The sequence below is a fragment of the Aspergillus sydowii genome (genome assembly GCF_001890705.1).
Source record: "Aspergillus sydowii CBS 593.65 unplaced genomic scaffold ASPSYscaffold_2, whole genome shotgun sequence".
NCBI lineage: Eukaryota > Fungi > Ascomycota > Eurotiomycetes > Eurotiales > Aspergillaceae > Aspergillus > Aspergillus sydowii.
This window is the reverse complement of record NW_024467860.1, coordinates 3077301-3099685: the sequence shown is the minus strand read 5'-3', so window position 1 is coordinate 3099685 and position 22385 is coordinate 3077301. Positions and strand designations below refer to the sequence as shown.

At 51.6% G+C, this 22385-nt stretch overlaps 8 protein-coding genes across 8 annotated transcripts; 4 read left to right on the top strand and 4 right to left on the bottom strand.

Moving 5' to 3' along the window:
• Positions 1-52: 52 nt before the first annotated feature.
• On the top strand, positions 53-2983 carry ASPSYDRAFT_1168529 (PAN-complex poly(A)-binding subunit PAN3; the record flags this gene model as incomplete). The annotated part of the gene is made up of 9 exons (XM_040840210.1): positions 53-125; positions 232-297; positions 365-416; positions 483-649; positions 700-806; positions 967-1161; positions 1222-1366; positions 1424-1579; positions 1638-2983. 9 exons carry the CDS (start codon positions 53-55, stop codon positions 2663-2665), a joined length of 1989 nt encoding a protein of 662 aa, XP_040706691.1. The 3' UTR covers positions 2666-2983.
• Positions 2838-4890, bottom strand: ASPSYDRAFT_672839 (fasciclin domain-containing protein). Its single transcript, XM_040850393.1, has 4 exons — positions 4809-4890; positions 4710-4745; positions 3822-4652; positions 2838-3745 (listed from the first exon to the last, which is right to left on the bottom strand). The coding sequence occupies exons 3-4, from the start codon at positions 4635-4637 to the stop codon at positions 3011-3013; spliced, it is 1551 nt and encodes a 516-aa protein (XP_040706690.1). The 5' UTR covers positions 4638-4652; positions 4710-4745; positions 4809-4890; the 3' UTR covers positions 2838-3010.
• Positions 4891-4899: 9 nt separating this feature from the next.
• Positions 4900-6143, bottom strand: ASPSYDRAFT_41589 (putative small nuclear ribonucleoprotein (LSM7)). Its single transcript, XM_040846308.1, has 3 exons — positions 5588-6143; positions 5451-5522; positions 4900-5396 (listed from the first exon to the last, which is right to left on the bottom strand). Exons 1-3 carry the CDS (start codon positions 5787-5789, stop codon positions 5269-5271), a joined length of 402 nt encoding a protein of 133 aa, XP_040706689.1. The 5' UTR covers positions 5790-6143; the 3' UTR covers positions 4900-5268.
• A 1711-nt stretch (positions 6144-7854) lies between these two features.
• On the top strand, positions 7855-9904 carry ASPSYDRAFT_145096 (Zn(II)2Cys6 transcription factor domain-containing protein; the record flags this gene model as incomplete). Its single annotated transcript, XM_040841497.1, has 2 exons — positions 7855-8470; positions 8541-9904. 2 exons carry the CDS (start codon positions 7855-7857, stop codon positions 9902-9904), a joined length of 1980 nt encoding a protein of 659 aa, XP_040706688.1.
• Positions 9905-11011: 1107 nt separating this feature from the next.
• ASPSYDRAFT_145379 (SDR family oxidoreductase) lies at positions 11012-12072 on the top strand (the record flags this gene model as incomplete). Its single annotated transcript, XM_040841514.1, has 2 exons — positions 11012-11260; positions 11323-12072. The coding sequence occupies 2 exons, from the start codon at positions 11012-11014 to the stop codon at positions 12070-12072; spliced, it is 999 nt and encodes a 332-aa protein (XP_040706687.1).
• A 19-nt stretch (positions 12073-12091) lies between these two features.
• ASPSYDRAFT_672589 (intradiol ring-cleavage dioxygenase) lies at positions 12092-13441 on the bottom strand. Its single transcript, XM_040850390.1, has 3 exons — positions 13090-13441; positions 12542-13023; positions 12092-12484 (listed from the first exon to the last, which is right to left on the bottom strand). Exons 1-3 carry the CDS (start codon positions 13324-13326, stop codon positions 12214-12216), a joined length of 990 nt encoding a protein of 329 aa, XP_040706686.1. The 5' UTR covers positions 13327-13441; the 3' UTR covers positions 12092-12213.
• A 435-nt stretch (positions 13442-13876) lies between these two features.
• On the bottom strand, positions 13877-17670 carry ASPSYDRAFT_144683 (putative TGF beta receptor associated protein 1; the record flags this gene model as incomplete). Its single annotated transcript, XM_040841454.1, has 3 exons — positions 13877-14779; positions 14832-17452; positions 17514-17670. 3 exons carry the CDS (start codon positions 17668-17670, stop codon positions 13877-13879), a joined length of 3681 nt encoding a protein of 1226 aa, XP_040706685.1.
• Positions 17671-18389: 719 nt separating this feature from the next.
• Positions 18390-20862, top strand: ASPSYDRAFT_143611 (CCAAT displacement transcription factor COY1; the record flags this gene model as incomplete). Its single annotated transcript, XM_040841356.1, has 4 exons — positions 18390-18525; positions 18606-18773; positions 18836-19686; positions 19738-20862. The coding sequence occupies 4 exons, from the start codon at positions 18390-18392 to the stop codon at positions 20860-20862; spliced, it is 2280 nt and encodes a 759-aa protein (XP_040706684.1).
• Between the last annotated feature and the right edge of the window lie 1523 nt (positions 20863-22385).

Here is a 22385-nt window from a genome sequence, read left to right as displayed (position 1 = left end):
CGAATCAATGGAGAACCCCCTGCGTTGACCCGCCGTTGCTTGTGGACAGATCATGGCTTCCGTGGGGAAGTCTAACTTGGAAGACTCCCGTCGTGGGACGGGATCGCCGAAGATGAAGGCGCGAGGTACGTTCATTTGGTCCTTGGAGTTAATGGGATCCGGAGATTCACGCGCGAATTCTCCGCTCGCAGGCGGAACCAGTCCGCTAATATGATACCTCCCGATTGCTAGAAAACGCGAAAGATACGCTGTGCCGCAATGTGACCATTTATGGCCGATGCCGTTATGAAGATAAAGGTGCTACAATGTTCCCTCCTGCGAATCAACGCCTGCACGCCGAACTTATCTGACTCTGAGTTCAAAGGATGCGCTTTCAACCACGATCCACATAAAAACTCCTCAAACCAAATGGACAAGTGAGAATTCCAGTGAATAGGCCACCTGAATTTCGACTTGCCACTGACGCGAGAACTCTCGGTTAGCGCCAACAAGAAGCGTTTCAATGTCGATTCCCCCAGTTTCACACCGTCCCTATTGCCCTCTAATGGGTCATCCCCGACTTCTTCAAGCTCGTCCCTGAAAAAGGCTTCTACAATTTCTCCGAAAGCTGCAAATGCTGCCCCTTTTCAACCTAGGACGGCTACTTCAAGTGCGGTGTACATCATATGCAAGCTCGCGGATGGTACTGACCATGGTTAGGATCAAATGCTAGCACTCCCGGGGCTCGACAGGAGACTGTGCCTCCCGAGTGGTCAGTCGCGGAAGCGCAAGAATTCATACCGCAGGGGTTTGATCCTACGCATATGGTGAGATTTCTCCTATTCACCCATACCCAGTCGTACTCTCATGAAAAGCCTGGTCATCCGCTATCTACCTAGACTGTCCTCTCTACGATTCGCCATTTTTGAATTTCGCCCCAAACTACGCGCATACTTCATCCAGCTAACATATTATGGGTATTGACAGTCTCCTCTACACGGAAATGGGAACGCTGGTGTGGCCTCGGGCAGTGGCTTTGACCCTTTTGTCACAACTCCGAACCCCCTTGCTGCAGCGGGTACGGTTGGGCCCGTCCAAGCCAATCCGTTCTCTCATGATACGGCTGCAACTGCTCTTGGTGGGGCTGCATTCTACGCCAACCAGACCGGCTTTCAGCAGCCAGTGAGTTGACTGAACATTCGCCGCGATTTGGACCGATGATGCTGACGATTATCGCTCTAGGTCCAGTATCATTTATACGCCCCGATTGGCCCTCACAATCAAAACGCATTAGCGTATCAACGCAATGTGCATGACCTATTCCTCCCTAATGATATCAGAGAAGAACTTCAGAAGAAAGCAGCCGCCACACTGCAGACCTTACCGAGTACGTTACGGTAACGATTCTGACCGACCATACACACTAGGCTAACCTTGCCATTAGACACTCAATTGCCAGCTCAAGTTGATTTCTTCCATTCTCTCGTTCCTCTGGATCTTAACCATCAGAAAAACGCGACCACCTTTGGCTACCCCAGCTGGGTTTATAAAGCGCAATCCAGCAAGGACGGAAACTTTTACGCGCTTCGGCGACTGGAAGGTAGCGTTCAATACCCAAATATCATATCTTGACTATCTCCTATTAACCGGTCTTGTAGGCTTTCGATTAACGAATGAAAAGGCCATCCGGTCCGTTCAAGCTTGGAAGCGTGTTGCTAGCGGAAGTATGGTGACAGTACACGATGCATTCACAAGTCGGAGCTTCCAGGACAGCTCTTTAATATTCGTTACTGATTATCATCCACTTTCAAAGACACTCGCGGATCAACATCTGAACATCGGAGCGAGATTCCAAGGTCGTCATAACCCACATGTTCCCGAACAGGTCTTGTGGGGCTACATAACGCAGATTGCCAACGCACTGAAGAACATTCATAGTAGTGGCTTAGCTGCGAGAATTATTGACCCGAGTAAGATCCTGCTTACTGGAAGAAACCGCATACGACTAAACGCCTGTGCCATTATGGACGTGGTGCAATTCGACACTCAAAGATCTGTCGCTGATCTTCAGCGTCAAGATTTGGTGAGTTTTGGGCAACTAATCCTCACGCTTGGAGCCAACGCGCCGAACATCATGCATAATGCTGCAAAGGCCATGGAGCATTTCACTCGTGCGTACAGCCCACAGCTCAAAACCACCCTTATGTGGCTGCTCGGCGGAATGCAGAAAGACCAAGAGCGGAATATTGATATCTTGATCACCGGCATTTCCTCCCAGCTAATGTCGACCTTCGACTCGGCTCTTCATTTGGACGACCAGCTCACATCCGACCTCGGCCGGGAGCTCGAAAACGGGCGCATTGTCCGACTCTTGACCAAATTGAATTTCATAAACGAGCGTCCAGAGCACGAACATGACCGACAATGGTCGGAGAATGGGGAGCGATTTTACCTGAAAATCTTCCGAGACTACGTTTTCCACCAAGTGGATGCTTCGGGAGACGCAGTGGTTGATCTAGGCCATGTGCTAACATGTTTGAATAAGTTGGATGCAGGAAGCGATGAAAGGATCACCCTGGTTAGCCGTGACGAGCAAACATGCTTTATTGTCAGCTACAAAGAGCTGAAAAAGGCACTGGAATCATCATTTCAGGCACTTTTGAAGCCTAACAGAAGGCTTCATTAACATTGATCGTCTAGCAGTGATCGAGTCCTTGTGCGGGATTATCCTGTGAGAATACGGATATATACATTGGAAGTTGCATGGTCTGATGTATCCCCATGGAAGGGGACGTGGAGGGAAGCCTGTCCAGCACTTGCCCCCACCGGCATCATCCATGTTGATAAATTCATAGTGAGATTACAGCGGTGTTCATTAGAAATATATGCACTTGTCAGAATGATATTCCAACCCTATTGACAATAAAATAGCAGTAGAAGATCCAAAATGAACCAATATTTTCAAGCAGAACAAAACGCCAGCCAGTTAGTATCATATACAGATCCATAAACATAAACAGTCGTCCACACTTCACAGCTCGCCGGCATGCGGGGTGCCTCCCTCAACATCCTCCTCCTTATCATCCTCAACCCAAGATTCCAACCTCTCCACCAGCTCTTCTATCTCCACCTCGTCATCCCCATCCCCCTCTTCCCCAAGAAATACTGCATCCCCCTCTAACCTCCTCGGTGGAATCAACACTCGATCCAACACATGAATGACCCCGTCTTTACTCAACACATCCGCAAACCCCACGCGCCGCCACCCATTCAGCTTAAAGCTCACGTACGGACCTAGGTGCGTCAGATCAACAGCAATCTCATGATCCCCCAGCAACGTCGGAAGATCAAGATGCGTGCCGAGGTTATTATTGTTATTATTATTAGCGAATTGGGATGGTCCAGGCCCAAGCCTGAATGGCTTTATCTCCCCGTTAGACGTATACAGCACATCACTGTACAGAGTCCGTCTGGGAACGACGTGGTACTTTATCAGGGCTTTGAGGTATGGTAGACCCGCGCGGGAGAAGAGGAAGGCGTTAACTCTCAGGCCGAGACGTTTGAACGCGGTGTTCGAGGGCGCGAAGAGCGTGAATCCGTGGCCGGATTTCTGGGATGTTGTGTTTAGATGCTCTGCTAGGGAGGTCTGCTGTAGGGCTTGGTTTAAGGTGGAGAATTTTGTGGGGAGGAGCGTTAGGAGGTGCAGGGCTGTTGGTGGGGGGAGGAGGATGGAGTCTAGTGCGTGGACGAGACCGTTGGATGCACTCTAAAGTAAGATGTTGTTGTTAGTTCGTGGGTTGCATTGGATTGCATTGGAGGGAGTAAAGGGCGCTAGGGCTTACGATATCAGCGGCGATGATGTGGCTGTAGAAGTTCAGGGTTAGGCCTTTGAACCCGGCGCGGACAGTGATGCGTTGCGGGAGTCCGTGCCTGATCTTGTCTTTGTCCTCGTCGTTGTCGGTAGTGCCAAGGAGGGTGGAGTTGAGGGCACTCGGGATGGTATGGCTATGGAAAAGTTTCACGGCGTTGAGAACCTGCGGCGAGGAGTGGTAACGCAGGATTGCGCGGATTAATTCTTTTGGGATGCGATGGTCATCGCCGTCATCATCGTCACCACCACCATGGTGGTCCCGGTGATGGTGGTGATGATGCGGGATCTTGCGGAAAGCATGGTCGGTTGGTGCGAAGAAGGTGAGCTTGTGATCGGTTGAATTGAGATAGTTCACCAGTTCGGGGTCTTCGTTGATGATTTTGGTCAGGATGGTGGTGTATTTGCTCTCTGCAATGAGCTGGTAGATTGTCTTGTCGGAATGGTGCGGATTAGCGACGGAATTGACGCTGATATCGCGGTCGAGATCGATGAGGTCGGATGGAACATTTGTGATTTCGCCGTTGGGTTGGCCAAAGAAGTTCTTTATCCAGCTATCGATGTCGTTGGTGTTGATGGAGAGGTACTGGTCAATGTCGGTGTTGGAATCTAGGACCTCTGCGGGGGTGAAGGTGGAGGACCGTTCGACAGCGGTATCGAGTGGGTTCTTGCTCTGGACTTCGAACAATGCATTTTTAAGGTCCTTGAGGTCGCCGAAGACGTCCTGGATGGCAAGAGTAGAGCAAAGGGGGGCTGTAGCCGCTGCGACGGTCAACAGCTGCAGCTTCATCCTTGTGGATATATACTGTTATACATGTAAAAAATAAGCAGGCATAGATTAAAGAGGGAGGATTATGGTTACGCGGACGGGCCCGGCCTCGAGTATATATAAAGACAACTAAAAGCCGAGTCAGCATCCAGACCAGGCGATACGAGAGCTGACCCAGGCGGGACTGATCACACAGGCATAATCAGGTTAATGCCAGTGGTCGGGACGCTTTCCATCCGGCCCGGATGTCAAAGAATCCAAGCCTGAAGAACCGTGGGTGGATCGAGGATGATGTCACAACATATATTATTGTCTATTGCCAAAATGTGCTGAGATATGATGAATTTATGCTCATTATTTCATTAGATATTCTATTTTCATTTTCTCAATGCGTGGCCCATCCCGGGCCGCACGCTTCGAATTCCACCTCTGCCTGACAGGGAGATATAAAGAGGATAGATGTGGAGATAAACAAAACATCCGGAGATAGATGGATGATTTCAGGCGTGATAACTAGCCGGTGGTGATCAGTCAAGCCGTAGGACGTAAAGGAGCTTTTGTGCATCACTCAAGTCCAAGGCGGGTTCATTGGCTATGCGGAGCCCAGCGCTTGATGGGACACATGCATCTTTGTCAACAAAACAGCCAATGCTTACTCCTCCGCCTGAACGAATGGGTTGGCAATCTGCTCGCTTCCATCCGCAGGGGAGATCAGGACAATCAAGGTACCACGGGCGACAATGAGACCAAGAGACCGCGTGTTCTCGTTGCCCTCGTCGTCTGCAAAGAATTAGTCGCCGATGATCCAATTGAGTTCACCATGTAACTACTTACCACGCATAGACTCCTTGACGTCGTCTAAAACCAGGTTCATCAGCTGGTCATATCCTTTGAGTGTTCCAGAGACTGATCCATCCATGTTAGTAAAAGATATCGAAAAGACACAGGAGGTTCAAGGGATCAAAACATACCCTCTCGCCCACCATTGAACTTTACGCGGACCTCTTTGTCCATGTATTTGTTCAGATCGAGGATGTTTTCCTTCTTGGGCTTTTCCTGCTGCTGGGCACCGCCACCACCGCCACCCTTTCCATGGCCGCCACGGCCGCCAGAGCGATCATATCCTCCGCCGCGGTTGCGACCACCTCCACGGAACGAGCCTCGTTCGGACATGGCTTGGCTAGATCGGAGATATCAGACGATGATCAAAAATGGATGTTCCAATCCCGTCTTGTTTTAGCCCGGGAACCGGAGTTGGGTTATGTAATCGAAGGGATAATTGAAGGTATGGATTTATGAAAGAGGGGGGCCGGCGCGTGGAGGAAACCAGCTGAACCAGGCAAGGTGGGGGAGAGGTCAGACCTCAGAACTCTGAAAATGCAGGAAGCAAGCTCCTCCCACTTTGACCGACCGGACAGGCACGCAGGCAGACAGACAGACAGACAAGGGGCTGGTTATCCGAGACGGGACTCACCAATGAGTGTGCTGGACTGTGCGGATGATGTGAAGGGGGGTGGAAGGCCGAAATGGTAGGGAACTCGGAGGATTGGTGCAGTGGGTTTGTATGAGGGATTTTCCTTGATCCCAGGGTCGCGTCCACGCAACACAGCAGCAATGGGCTCCAAAACAGGCTAACTGGCAGCAAAAATGCTCCAGACCGAGATAGTGCACTGCAGATTTATTGTCTGGAGTCTGGACTCTTGAGGCCTTGGCTGTTTGTCATGGGGAGGTTCAATTGTTCAGAGTCATGGGGTAGGAAGAGTTTGCTGAGGTGACCATGTATTGTCACAACAATACTGTAATTTATGTGTGGGTGACTTAGGCAGCCATGTAAGTATACGGAGGAGCTTGCTTAGTTGCTACGGCGGAGCAGCCGGAGCGTCATTAAAGAGTGTCTGAGCATTTGCACATCAGTCCCACATCCGAGGAGCCTGATTTTTGCCATTTTGGACGAGGTACAGAGTATGGAGTAATTGCTGGCTCCGTAAATCCAGATATAAGATCACGTGGTCCTTTGTTAGTCTGGTTAGGTACAGGTCAGGCAGCCAGGCTACATGAAGCCCACCGCTCACTTCGGAAGACGAGGACCGAGGACTGTGCCAGCGACGGCATGGCAAGCGGGTTATCCCCAGCCCTGCAAGGGACTGATATGGGCGATATCCAGAGGTAAATTACAGCGTCATGACGGGTAAAAATTCGGACCGAATCGGCTTCCGCTGAGCGTCAGCGGGATGCTCTCCGCCCTGTGTCACCTGATAAGGTCGATGCTCAGCCCAGCTCAAACGGACCGTTGATTTTGAAAAATAGGATCGAGATCGCTATCGGATGCTCACAGTAACCTCTGTTGAAGTCAGTTCAAGTGAATTGATCACCTGGATGATAGGCTGAATAATAGAAAGCCTCAGCGCTGTAGGCGCAGATCCACTGGCACCGCTGTGTCCTCGCCACACTAGTGCACCTGAAGAAGGGAGGAGACCCGTTCCGCCATCCCGTCCTCGATGCCTCCATCATCACCGGCCTGGCTCATTCTGGTTGTCATTGGGCAGCCCTTCCACCTCTCCCACTCCTGTCGTGTCAGCCAGCTAGCCGTGCGAGAGTGACAGACTGACAATACGTAACGTGTAACCTGTGCGACTGCGTCTCGCTCCAACGTGGAGTTCTTGAGTTCTTGAGTTGCATTGCGAATCTGCGATAGGGCAAGTACCGATACCGTACCGTATCGTACCAGCAGCCCCGGCAGTCGTCCGTTGTCCGGCGTCTGTCGTCCGCCTTGCCTTTTCCTCCCTCTGACTGGCATCTGCTGTGACTCCGTTTGTTCTCCTCGCCGACTTTGCGCCTCTCACTTGTCCCCATGTCTCTCCTCTTCTGCGTGTTCCTCAATATCGCATTCCTATGACATCCGTTCCGTTTCTGTTGCTTGACTGTGCAGCTCCCTCTTCAAGGCCCGCCGCTCTGTGGCTGAATCAAAACCCGCACTCTGGAGCCTCTCCGCCATCGGTAGCACTTTGCCAGCGGCCCAGCGTTCCCATTACTCAATAACGCCCACCCCCCTCGACCCTTCAACAACCTCCCTCCCAAAACTCTTCGCCGCCTTCCCCACGACCCCAGGGAATCTCTGCTGTCCCTCCTCCTCCTTCCTATATAGATCGACGCTACTCTTGCTGGGTCTCCGCCATAGTCTCCCGGCTATTTTGACTTCTCGCGATCCTGAGGACCCTCCCACCCGTCCTCCGCCGTCATGGATTCTCGAACGATAACGACAGAGGCGCCTAGCAAGCGACCTCGATCAGATTCCGGGGAGTTCCCCCCAATTGCGTCCAAACTACCCAAGACCCATTCAAATCACCTGCAAATCAACTATCTTGCGCGCCAATACCCCGAAAACCTTCCTCTGGTCTCGCTGGAGGACACAATGCCCGCTATAGTACACTTGATTGGCGAATATGACGGTGTCCTACATCGCCATGAAAGCATCGCTGGGAATCTAGGCGCGTGCCCTCTAGGCCCAATCCTGATCAAGCGCTTCGAGCGTCTTTTCGACGGCCCGCCCCGGGTACTCAAGTCGCACGGGAAGGACAACCCCAACGTCACATGGTTAGACGTTGTGGAATTTGCGAAGAGCAAGCCCGAGCAATTTAACTTGGAAAAGACCCGCAACGGTGTGCGGGTATGCCAGTTTTACACGAAACAAAGCCGCGTGGAGATCAGCGAGGAGGACTTTGTGCTGATCGCTTCGGGGATGCCTCAGAAGATGATCCCCCCTCAGCCAATTATCGAGGACGAGGAGAAGGAGCTTGGGGCTCTCGAAATCCTCGAGAAGAACCTCCAGCAAATAATCCAAGTTGCAGATCAAGGTTCGTCCTCGTACCGTTTAACCCGCGAACGCTTATGCCAGTGGCTAACTCAATTCTTTTCTTCTTCTAGTCTCTGCGCGTGCGCGGCAACTTAACCATCGCTTGAAGAATCGTAGAACCGCCATTGTTACGCGGCGGGAGAATGACGTGACTCTCCACAACTCTCGGCCACCGCAGCTCCATTCACAGACGCAGCCGCATCTTCCGCAACAACGCTCAATGAGTCCCGTTTGGCGCGACGCCAATGGCAATGCCCACGGCCCACTGAACGGTAATGGCAACGGCGCTTCTAACGCCCAGTCCCCGTCCAGCGGTTTCGTCGCAGTCAACACTGGTCGACCTGGCGCGGAGATTCCAGCGGAAGAGAATCCGTTGTCATCGCAGTTCTTATTCTCTCACTCCAACACGGACAATGTGACAATCATAAACGGCACCTCCATCAAGGGTGCCTCTCCAACTACGCGCGCTGAGTTGATGAAGAAGTTCTTCACTACCCAAGACCGCCAAGTACGCAGTTCGTACGAAGAAGCTGCTGGATCGAGCAACCGTCAGTCGTCGCGTCCTCGACCTAGAGTATCTGAAGGCGGCGGCGACTACAACATGTTTGCACCATCACCTGCCACAGTCGCGATTCCCAATACTCCGACCTCGTTGCTCCCTCCGCCGAAATCCCATCATCATGAAAAGGATGACGGCGGCCCATTTAAGATCGAGATGGTTGCTCGTATGGAAGAGTTACAGCGAGGTGATCGTATTATGCCGCCTTGCGATCGATGCCGCCGTCTCCATATGGACTGCCTCAAGAATCTTACCGCATGCATGGGCTGCACAAAGAAGCACGCCAAGTGCTCTTGGCGAGACGTGAAGGAGGAAGAGCTACGGGAAGCTCAGCGCGCTGATCGGGAGCATGCGGAGGACTCCCATTCAAAGGAGACGTCCACCAGCCCTACTACTACTACAGCCCCGGAACAGTCACACCCATCTACTGCTGTTCTCACACCGGCTGCAGCCCCAGCCACCGTGCTACCTGAGCCAGAGAGAGAACGCGAGCGCCCGGCAGATATCAACATCCGCAGGGAATCCGCACCGATTGCCGCTCCGGTGTCACAACCACCTCCCGGAAGGGAAGTATCCCCGCGACGAGCAATGAGCGAGAACCAGAGCAGTCACAGCCACCCATTCGGCCACGAACGACATGACCGAACTGGTAGACGGATCAGTATCAACCGGAACGAACGCGCGCGGGATGACCGGGATGATGTCCCGGATGCGCTGAGGCAGGCCATACTTGATACATATAACACTCACCACCGAGCTGCGGCAAAAGCAACTGTACATGAAGTGAGCAATGAACGCGAGCGGGATCGCGAGCATGACAAGGAGCGCGAGCGCGAGCGCGAGCAGGAACGAGACCGGAAATTGGTGAGAGCGTAAGGTTCTCGATCAATCTGTAATGACTTTTTCTTCGCATATGTATTTGAAAATATTGGCATATCGTTTGAGCGGTTTAGCGGATATCCCCGGCAGTTGGTGTTTTTCTATTATCAGTATTGATCCTTTTTGAGCTTTGAGGTTGTCTACATATTATATACGTTATTGTTAGTAGTAGTATATAAGAATCTTCAGGCCCAGACTTGTGTACAAAGTAATCACGTGGCAGTCTCAACTATACTCTGTATTGTTACGGGCTGCGGTCAATTTATTCTACAATGATCTTCCGTCTCGGAAAACCAGCCGATCTCTAGCTCCAGCCTTGTGGAGTTGATGTGCATGCCAATACTTTGCGTCTTTGAACCATCGTGCAAAGGTAAACCTAAACCTAGAAGAGCAAATCAACCATATCCCCTCAAATCAAGAGTCAACCAAGAGTCTCACTAGGTACGCCCCTCAACACCATCACCCCACCCTAACCTTACGCTCAATCCCCTCAACATACCCGGTAAGTCCAATAAAACCATCATCATCCAGCGTATCAAGCGGCCCCTTAACCCAGACCCGTCAAGTAACGGCTCCCCTACAGCGGCTATTCTCGAAGAAAACCATTTCCGATACTTTTGCCCCCACCGGACGTGGCAGACCACAGACCTCAGATTTCGTGCTAGAGGGGGGAGAGGGGGCAGCTGTGCCACCTTCTGTGTCTGTGCAACAAAACTTTCCGTCTCTAGTCCACAGAACGAACTATAATTCCATACAAAATGCATGCCACTCAGACTGGACAAGCTCCTCATGCTGTCAAACAAACTCAAATATCAAACCGTTCATTTACCCGGAGCATGAGTCGACGAGGTTAACAGTACTCTCTCTCTATGCTGTGCCCTAACTAACCAAATATTAGAAGCAAGCACTTACACCAATGAACCAACTGGTCATGAATGCTAAGTGCCTTATATTTGCTTTTCGGGCAAAACAAGACTAGAAGTAGGACGGCGATGAGAGGTGGTTATAGGGTAGTCGGAGCATCTCCGGACTGCCAGCTTGGCCATAAAAACACCATCCCCACATTCCACCCACCACGGTCTTTTAGCCTTTACATGCTACAGTATGGCCATAAAATTTGTCCTCGTCACCGGCGCAACCGGTTTTATCGGCGCCCACATTGTCGATGCTCTTCTATCCCGCGGCCTACGGGTGCGGGGTGCTACACGCTCCATGGCCAAGGGCGAGGCCATGATGAAGGCGCGCCCACAATACAAAGAGCAGCTTGAATTCGTCCAGATCAACGACTTCGAGAGCCCAGGAGGTCTAGTTGACGCCGTGAAGGGCGTCGATGGAATAATCCATACAGCGAGTGTTAGTCCCAATCCTCCATATTATACCATACAAGTATGATAACGACTAATAAATACCTAAAGCCCTTCACATACGACACAACAGACAACGAAAAAGAACTCGTTATCCCCGCCCTAAACGGCGTCAATGCAGTCATGGAAGCAGCCTCCACAAACCCCAATATCACCCGCATAGTCCTCACCTCATCCTTCGCCTCCGTCGTAGACATCAACCGCAAAGCACCGCCCTATTTCACGTACACGGCTGCAGACTGGAACCCACTAACCTACGAAGAGGCAATCGACAAGTCAACCAACGCTGTCGTTGCATACCGTGGCTCGAAGAAATTCGCTGAGCTCGCGGCGTGGGAATACATACATACTAAGAAGCCATCGTTTGACCTGGTTACGCTCTGCCCGCCCATGACGTTCGGACCGGTCGTTCACCCGGTTGATAGTGTGGACAGACTCAACGAGTCGAATGCGACGTTGTGGAAGGTTGCAAGCGGGGACAAACTCCCTGTCGCGCGGGTGCCGTTCTGGATTGATGTGAGGGATTTGGCGCAGGCGCATGTTGGCGCGTTGCTTAGGGAGGAGGTTTCCGGGAGGAGATATACGACTACAGCGCCGGAGCGGTTTTCGTATGCGCTTGCGGCGGGGATTATCAGGGAGGAGTTTGAGAGGTTGAAGGATGGGGTTTCTATTGAGGTTCAAGATATTGATGAGAGTCATGGGTTGGATGGGGAGACGGCGGCGAGGGAGTTAGGGTATCAGTATCGGTCTTTTAGAGAGACGGTGAGAGATTTGGTGAGACAGGCTTTGGAGATGAAGTAGTTTGTCTTACAAATATGGTAGCAGGCTTTTACTGCTGTAAGTAGGCCCAGTGATATGTTGAAGTTTTAAGGATATATACAATCGATTCATTCATGTATAACGCCAAACAATATAGAAGGATAAGGAAAATCGAATGGATAACTAATCAAGGTCTGGAATCGGCAGCCCATTCACAATCTTGACCTTCCGCCCTAACTTGTCCAGGGCATCCTTGGAGTTCTTCGCACGCAGGTCACTCGTTTCCTTGTCCGAGACAAGAACAAAGTCGTATGTGAGCAGGGCGTGGTCCTCGGGCACGTTGTACTTAGCAGCGTACTTAGGTCCGGCCTTTCCGAGGTCCACGACAAGGGAGTCCTTGACACCGAAGACAGCATCGGATGTCTCGAAGGGGTCGTTTCGGAGGTACAGAGCCCTATATCAACCATTAGCACGGAGACCCCCCTATCAGAAATAAGAGAAGGCAACTCACGTAATCAAATGATCATATCCCGTCTTCTCAAACATAAAGTGCATGTGACTAGGCCTATACGGATGGCGGTGCAGCTTCTTCAACAACTTCCCAACAGGCCCATCATGCGGAATCGGATACGGCACCGGCGTGATCGCATTAAACCAGAACACACCCTCTTTATCACTGTGCATAATGCATCGGCCATCCGGCCCATCCCGGTCCGCGTGCTGCACATCATAGTGCCCTGTCGAATCCGTCTCCCAGATATCGATCTTCACGCCTTCAACGGGGTTACCCGCGGTGTCTCTGATTGTGCAGACCACGAGCAAAGGTTCGCCCTTGGGGTCAGAGGACATGAGTCCGCCCTGTGTGATTTCTTCGGCTTCGTGTGTGTGAAACGGGCCCAGGACTGTGCCTTCCGTGCTGCCGGCAGGCTTGGGGTGGTCAATTGAGTCGACGAGGATGGAGAGGCCGAGGACGTCGGAGAGGAGAATATACTCCTGTATACAACCAATTAGTCTACTAAATCATTCAATGGCCGGACTGTGTATGTGTGCGAGAAATACCTGTCGAACATCCGTACAGATCTGCCCGACCTCCGTCAAAAACTTCAACCCGGTCATCCACTCCGCAGAGGAGAGTCTGGTCTCGCGCGCAAAGTCGTGGAGGTGCGTGACGAGTCGCTCGAGGATGTACTTCATCCGCTCGTCCTCGCAGAGCGAGTTGATGCGGATAACATTCTCGGTGATGTTGTCCACCGTGAGGTTTTTCATAGGAGGGATTTTGACCTGGGAGGGATCCATTGTTGCTTTCTGTTTCTTCTTTCTCAGATACGTGGGGGAATTAATTGGGTCTATTTCCCGACTTCGGGGCCGAGAGGGTATATAAGAGGGGGATGGCGTGGACAAAGTCACCCCGCATGGGAGAAAAGGATGGATGTAATGGATGTATAATGATCAATAAGCAGTGATTTTGTGGCCTGCGATTGGTGCTTGAGCGCTGACACCGGAATTCCCCCGAAAATCGCGACAGTTATTTCCAGAAGCTGTGTGCAAGTTTAATAGCTAGGATCATGCCATTGAGTATAATCAGATGAAAGAGAGTCTACATAGCCAATGCTGAATGCAATTCATAGTATCATTATGTACAGTCGTTTGGTCTTCTTCTTGGTCCAAGTTGTTTTCTGTATAGACGTGGAAAGATTCCGCGCGCCCACACCCCACATCTCCGCGGTTGAGGATTTAACCGATCGACGACTGTTAGGAGATGGCAGAACGACGTGAACGGTCGATAATCAATGCTTTCTATAGGTCGGACCATATCAGGGCGCAATCACCGAGACTGCTTGTATCTCTATGAGTCTCCCGCCTCCACCATCTCTCCGAAATCACTCTCCGTCTCTCCCCGGGCAGCGCTGATTTGTCCGTGTCCTCCTCCCCGCAATCGCTTCAATCCTTCTTCGTCCTCTACCCACCCCCCAATTTTCTCTATACCGGAGATATGCTCTGCAGCCACTCGGAGGTTCTGGCCTGCCGAGAGCGCCCGCTCGATCCGCACCTCGCGTGACTCCGAGACTAGCACGCGGAAGACATGCGCCAAGAAGCCGTTTAGTATATCCACGCTCCAGTCGTCGGGGATGATGCTGAGGACCTCGCGTACATCAAACCAAGCAGCGAACCGTCCGAGGAGGTCGCTCGTGCGTTCTATACGCTCAGATAGATCTTTAATCTGTAGAAACTCATCCAGTAAATATCGGAATAGCTCAGATTGGCGGGATTTCTCGGCGAATTCCAAAGGTGCGCCTGTGGAGCTTGTGCTTCGAGGGCCGCCAAACAAACAGTACCGGGTGGCGGCATCGTAGTCACCTAGCCCATGTGTATAGAGGCGGAGGGCCTCCCGGTGGCGGCCCTGCAGTCCGTCTAGGATAATGGACTCGGAAACCAGCTCGTTTTGGAAGGGCTCAATGCGAGTGAGAACTGCCGGGATAGAGTAATTGAGGCTTGGGGCGGGCGTGGACGTGAATTGGGTAGTGCTGCCCCCTCCAAGTAGCTGAAGAAGACGCATTCGAGATTGCCACCACGGATCTGAAGGTAGGTTCTCTGTGATAAAATTCATATATGTGGGCTTGGGTGGTCGGAGGGCACGGTAAGTAGAATACGATTCAGAAAGGGAAGCCCGAGCTTCGGGTGACGTTTCGAGCACGGATATCACAGTGTCAAGATAGTACTGCAGAAGATCGTCGGCGTATTGGGCGTACTGCAATCACATTAGAGTAATATTCGTTTCAAAATTAGGATAGGACACTCACATTCTTTGAGAACACCAAGTGTTCCAAATACTCCTGGACAGCATTTGGCGCACGCTCTTTGAGCAACTTCACAGCATCCGATGGGTCGAGTATGACCCGACTTGTGTTATCCGCGAACACTTGGATACCGAGCTGGGGATTCCGCTCGGCTAGCCACGAGCCGTATTCCTCGACAAGCTGAACATCTTTGATCTTCACCAGATACCGTCGCATCTGCACTTCAACACCCGCCGGAGTAATTTCACCACCCGCGTCTACCTCGCCCTCGATAATTCGTCGCCAAGTCTTCAAGACATTCCCAGACATTTTTCGGCTTTGGTACAAGCGACTCAAAACATACAGTCGGTGGTAGCTCTCCAACAGCGCCACAGCATGGTCAAAATTGCCCTTCCAGTGATCAACAAGCCTGTTGAGTTCCGAGCGTAACCTTGAAGAACCGGCCTGCTCCTTTGTCATACTATCACACTGCGCGAGTAAAAGGCGGAGGAGAGCCGCATCCACGCTGTCAAAAACGTACGACTCGTCTGATATACTGCCATATCCGCGCTTCTGTTGCCAAGAAAGCAGGAAGCGTTTCATCATATCCAGAATCCCGGCATCAAAAAATCCTGTTAGCGACTCCCCTACTCTGTCGGCTTGTTGCAGGTAGGCCTCCGCCGTCTCTGCTAGCCCCGCATGAACCCATATGCCCTGTGAGCTCTGTAGCGTTTCAGTGCGCAGGAGAGGAATCAATATCATGGCAATGCGAGGATCCAAGTTTCCAACGATGAGTGCTTTCTCTGTGGTGTCGATCACTGCATCATCCCTGGCGTGCGGTTCCATGAACAGAAGGTCACCAAGAAGAAGAAGGCTACCTTTCTGTTTCAAAAAGTTCAGTCCAAGAAATTCTGCCTCTGACCTGGGTTCCGTTTGTTGAACCACTTCAATTATATCCCAAATAGCGTTCCTATCTAGGGTGTGTCCACTGTCGAGGGCCGCTTGGGAGCTTTGCAAAACGTTGTCCAGTTGCGCAGTCAATGGATTCCTCACAATGCGCCAGATTCGATCTCCGGCCCACATAACAAGGCTACTCCGCGTCTTCCCCATCTCTTGCGCTATCTTTGCCTCTTCTGCATTCCGTTTGTCTTCCCAATCTAAGGGTTTCTTGGCCTCGTCGGACCCCGCCATTTCTTGAGACTCAAACAGCTCCTTTTCTTTCTGTAGCTGCTCAATTGACGCCTGGGTTCTAGGATCCGCGGGTGGTGCATGTGTGGACAAGGGGGGAGTCTTTAGGCGAACCATCCGCAGCAACCTTCCCAATTCCTGGATTTCCAATTGTGTTGGGCTTAGCGTGTGGCTGATTCCGGCGTGTTTTGGCTGCTCATCTCGCATTGGCGGTAGCTCTACCCAGCTTTTATGCTCCTCCGCCTCGGCGGGGTCAACATCCCAAGGCTGCACCTCTATAAACCTTCTTGTCTGGCCATCTTCATCGGATTCTATGATTGCAAGGACAAGTTCATCCTTTGTATTTTCCGGTGATGGTATGAAATTTATTTCGTCGCCCCTGTCAATAACAATTGACTTGGGATACCTGTGGAATGTAATCGTGCCTCGCACCACGTCGCCATCCACGTTGACGAACATTCCAACACCTGGCTCGGTCTTATCGGAGCCCCTTACCAGTAGAAACTCCGACGACGTTGGAGACAGGATGTGTGGTGTCAGCTCGGCAGATGGCTGTTTTGGCAGCGGTGGAAGTGGCTTCCGTTCTTCTGCAGCGGCGGTTTGCGTCTCGCGTGAAGGTTGTTCGGAAGAGACCCTTGGAGAGCCGCCTGGGGAAGTGCCTTCGCTGCGCTCTCTTGACACCGATCTTCTCGGTGTTCCCGCTTCCGACTGCTCGGGTGTAAGCGATCTCGCCCGGTCGTTCGATGAGGACCGTTGCGCGGCCGTAGGCTGTAACATCCCTGCAAGAGTATTCAAGCTGGAACTTCGGCCGTGGCCACGGCCCTCATCGGGTGGTGAGCTGCTTAGCGTTGATAGAGGTGATTTCGAGGTAGCCGGAACCGGCATATCCTCGACCTGACCAGAGTCCAGCATCTCATCCGCGAAAGATATCGGGAATAGTGGTATTTTCTGCTGGTGCTCCACATCAAGTAAAGAATAGTTCCGGCCATCCGCGACACAAGATATAATGCCTCTTCGCGACAGCGTTAGGCACCCCGGAAACTCAATGTTCCTAACCAGCCGAGCGCCATCGCCAATCTTCACCAGCATCAGGCGATTATGGGTCGAAATCATCACCATGGGGGTTTCTGGTTCATCTGGTGCGATATTCAAATCTAGACCGCCAATCCAACGGCAATTGTTGACCTTCGTGTTGCCGCCAAAGGCCGGACTGAGCTCCGGCAGCATATAGAAAGTAGTCATTCCATTGCAAAGGACGCATGCCTTGTTGGCCGTTGGGAGAACAAGGATCTGCTGGATTCCCGGTTGGCTAGGAGTAGAAGAGCTTCGGGAGAAGGGAATGGGTAATCTTGAAGCTAGGATAAAGGACGGTTCGTTCGATTCGTCGGAGGGGTTAGGTGGAAGGCAGACGAAATGCAGGATCTCTGCTGCTGAAGTTCCGATATACAGGTTGTCATCTAGGAGATAAAACAGATATAGGTTAGCTTCTTGCAGACTCGTCGCGCCAGAAGAACTCACTCCAATACTCAACGCATGTAATATGTACATCCCCCTCCGCATCATCGGCAGCGACAGGTACCTGGTCGAAGAGCGGTTTGAATATATATGGAGCGGCTTTGTGAGGGCCAATTTTGCGCCTCTTGCGCGAAATGATGTCGTCCCCGTCCGACACCATGGTGAGACCAGCTCTATGGCGTCCAGAGAACTCAAGCTCAAGAGCCTCAATGATTGCGGACGGTTGACTGCGTCGGAGTGGATCAGAGCTGGGGAGAGTTAAGCCTTGCTGAGTCAGGTGGAGCCATCAACAATACGACATTCACGTTCCCGAGATAAGAAGTGGGAGCAAAGGAAAGGTGTAATATATAAAGGCGATTTTCTACAGATTATAAAGTTAACTGGGTGCCATCACTCATCAGCCTATATGAGGCTGTGCGTTTGACGGGGCTGGACTGTGGTCATATTGAGGTCCGTGTTAAGTAGTAGACTGGGGATCGTTCGAAGCAGTGGATCAGTCAGTCCTTCCACCCAGCAGCGGCTTTCCCGTCCCTTTAACAATCAAAAACGCGGCCACTTAAAGCTTCCAAGCTGCGAAGGAGTTGATAAATAGCGATTGGTATAAGATCTATACGGTCTAACTGCTGCCTGTGAAACCGACTCTGCTCCAGCTTACGCGGCCGGATTTACTGTCGGGCCGCTCAGGGTGTCTCCGTCGGTTCCTCCGCATCGCGATAGACTCTAGCATCCTCATCACAGTCACCAATTCGATCGCCATTTTCTCGGGGTTCAAGAGCTGACGGACATTGCTCTTGATGGGGCTCGCTTCTCTAAAAACACTGGTATAATCAGCGACGCATCGACGAGAGCGGGGAACCAGCCAGGCCGATAAAGGACAGCATGGACTCTTTCGCCATCACGGAGGGCATGCTTCCTCAGTCCGACAGCCAAGATGCCCGTGCCGCTGACTCGGGGGGTAGCGGGCCCATTCCTGAGGGTGCCAATAAGTTTCAACGTGCCATTGCAGCTTGGAGAGGTACCATCCCACCGAAAATGAGTCTACGTTACCTGTGGAAGTTCTTGGCGACTGACCCTCCCGGTTCTTGATTACCGTAGGTATCGATTTATCCAGTACTCTTGCAAAACTAGACAGCACCGCGTCGGATATTGTCGCTGAACAGCGAGATGCACTTGTGCAGAGGAAAGACCTCGCGCAAAAAACTAAAGACTTTCGGAAGCTCGACGATGCCTCCAAGCTGGGGGAGTACAAAGGTCTTTTGAAAGGTTAGATTACCCCTCGTCTCTTTCCTAGCGATAAACCGTCCTTATTAATGCGTCCTCGATAGCCTACCAAGGTTTCATCGACGTCTTGACGAACCAGGGAAAGTCGTCTTCGTCTGCTTTCTTACAGTTATACTCGTCTTTGTCCGAAGCCCCAGATCCATACCCCCTGCTCGAGACCTCAATCGACTCGCTCGTACTTGCCGAAGAAACAGTCCCCAAATTGACTTCTGAGCGCGATCAGCTCCAGGGCTCTGTCGACCGCCTCACCTCCCAGTTAGACGATACCGAAAAGCGACTTCAAGAAGAGCGTGCCGCGAGGAAGAAGCTGGAGGAAAACCAGGACACAAAGATCAAAGAAATTGAGACATCATGGTCAGCGGTTCTAACGGAGAAAACCAACAATTGGACGGCCAAGGAGAAGAGTTTAGAGGAGAAAGTGGAAAACCAGGAACGCTTGATAAAGGAGCTCAAGGCGAGCTACGAGGTTTCACAACGCTTAGGCCAAAACGACGAAGGCGGCGACCAATCTCAGCATGGTGCGTCTGCCGCAGAACTGGAATTGGTATCTAGCGAGTTGGAAAAGACTAGCCTGAGGTTGGCAGAAATGGAGGGACGAAATGAACAATTGAGGCTTGAGCTGGCTCAAGCCGTCTCACATTCGAAGGAAGAGCAGGCTGCATCTATCGATGACGACCCCGCGTATCTCCGTCTCCAATCGGAGAACTCCTCTTTGTTGCGGAAATTGGATGCCGCACGGTTCGACCGAGAATCCGAACGTCATACCTGGGAGGCCAAATTCTTGCAATCGGAGAGACAGAGCACCAAGGTTGCTGCGGAAAGAGAAGAACTGAAGGCACGATTAGAGAAGGTGGCGGATTATGAAGACATTCGCCGCGAGCTAGAGATGATCAAGGTATGTCTAATATCTGGGAATGTATTTCTGACTCTAACGTTATCGTTTTAGTCCATCGAATTCTCAGCTGGTGATGATGACGACGCTGGGGATCTCACAGAGGGGGTTACTGCCAATGGCACCGCTGACAAGGCTAAAGAGGGCGGAAAAAACAGCTCCCTTGAACAGCTACTGTTAGCGAGGAACAAAAAGCTCACCGACGAGCTTACTGTACTACGTGTTTCGCACCGTGACCTGCAGGGTCAGCTGGAAGCCCTCCGTGAAGACGTTTCCACCACTAAGGAAGAGCTGGAGAAATCACAAAACCTCTCCACCACCCTCGAAAATGACCTTCTGCGCTTGCAGCAAGAGGCAGCCAATGCGTTTCCATCTTCGGCGATGTCCGTGGCCGGCACCTATGCTTCAAAATACCCACACTCATCGCGTAAAGGGGGCGTATCCCCGACATCATCGATCATCTCCGGGTTTGATCAATCGACCATGTCTAGCAACACAATGGACGCCATTCGTGCGGGAGAGCCGGTTGGGGGAGGATCAGGCCTTCTGCCGATGATACAAGCCCAACGGGACCGTTTCAAAAAGAAAAATTCGGAATTGGAAGAAGAGTTGTCCAAGTTGTATGGCACGGTCAAATCCCTCAGGCAGGAGATTGCATCCCTGCAGAAGGACAACCTTAACCTCTATGAAAAAACAAGATACGTTTCGACATACAACCGGGGTCATGGCTCCTCGTCTTCCGCGTCCGCCTACGCAAATAGGCCTAATGTCTCCTCTATCCACCCGTCCGCGGACACACCCTCAGGTCTGTCTGTCGATCGCTACCAGTCCGCCTATGAGGCCCAGATATCTCCGTTTGCTGCCTTCCGTGGACGCGAGTCCACGAGGGCTTACAAGCGAATGAGCTTACCAGAACGAGTTGTGTTTTCATTAACGCGGATCATTCTCGCAAACCGGACTAGCCGAAACCTCTTTGCCGGGTACTGCTTTGCTCTTCACATTCTTCTCTTCGTTATGTTGTACATGATGAGTACAATGCAAATTGAGAGCCACAGTGCTGCAAGCCTCGGTGCTTCAGCTTCGGCGGCAATGAATGGAGGAAGCGGGAGCAGCAACGGTTATGACGGACAACTTGATGGTGATGACTGGCAGCAGGAAGGATTCAACCAAGCGGGATAATTCAGGATTGTATTTTTAGTCTTTTAAGAATAGTGGGCGTTCGGTTAACGAATGGTTGCTGTTTTTTCTCTTTGATAGCCATCTGTATATATTTTGACCTCTTTTGGCATCATTTGTCCAAGTCATTGCTCCTATCCCATTTAATCTCGGCTGCCGGCCGTCCAGTTATCCAGGTGCCTAATCCTAAACAAATCTCTTACCGCCGCCATACTAAAAAACCCGCCTGGTTCATGGTGGGGACAGTATATTTATTGTATACGCGCCGAATTACATAATATACATCAGCGCTTAGATTCTGCAACCCACAAGACCAGTGAAGTCCCCCAAACGCAAGGGCCCTTAATATAGTAAAGCCTTTCTGCACTAATATATATATAACCCGAGTCATTCACTCACCCTTATCTCCGCGGCACTTTATCCTGGTTCTGCAGACTGCAACCTCTTGGCCTCCGCTCTTTTGCACGTTGAACGGCCAATGTAGGACGGTCATGAGGCACACCTACCACACACCTTGGTTCCTATTCCGATACTATTTGTGCCTGATATGCTGGCGCTAGAGCTCCTTTGAATTGAACGGACGATGTAACCTGGCCAAGGCGCTGAATAGAATGAGAGGCAGCGGCTTCTATTGTTTCATTCACAGGGTCCGAGTGACTGCGATTTGAAAAGTGTCTTCTGCATGCGTAGATATAGCAGTAAGGTAGTGGGAAGCAAAAGAAACGACCCGAGCCGGGGATCGAACGAGACTTCAACTCGCCCTTTTAACAGAGTCTAGGGTCATCTTGCCGCCGTGTTCTCAGCATTGGACTCTGCGCAGGCCATCCTCGACTTCTAACACAAGCATTGACAGTGCGCACAAGGACAGATCACGGACCAGGTAATCACGGAGACATCGTCATTCTTCAAGTCTGCTGTACCTTCAGACTGCATGGTTGCACAGGAAAAAAAAAAAAAAAAAAAAAAAAAAAAACAATGTCCTCATCGCCAGTCGTTTCCTCGCGCAATGTCGCTGTTGAAACAGGCCTATGCGGAGTCCAGCGGCTTCAAGCCTTCAATATATTGCAAGGGCGCTTCCGGTGATCTCCAAATGGCCTTGACTCGGCAGGGCAAACGCTACAATCAATTCGGTTAGTCTGGGGATCAGATCGAGCTCCTGTTAGCTGGAGAAGTCCCCGCCCGTCTGGACAGGGAAGCGCTGGTGTGGTCTCGATCTCGATCCTTCAACAAAGCTCATGCCCAAAACTGACCCAAAATAGCAGGCAATCATTGGGTGCAGGATCGCTCTGGACTTGGCTGCATGCTAGCAGAGTCGATAGAAGGAACAAGAAAGAGGTCAACCTCCCATCTGCAGCTAAGGCTCTTAGGGCGATCTGTAAGCGCCGAGCTCGATATTATTAGATGCCCGGGGCATTACCGGCGAATGAGCGGTTTCTTCATATGCAGGACGTTCTGGCAGAGCCCAATCAGAATGCGAAAAGGCTTCGACAGGTGCTGCTCAATGCGCCGGCCCAACCCCCCTGTTT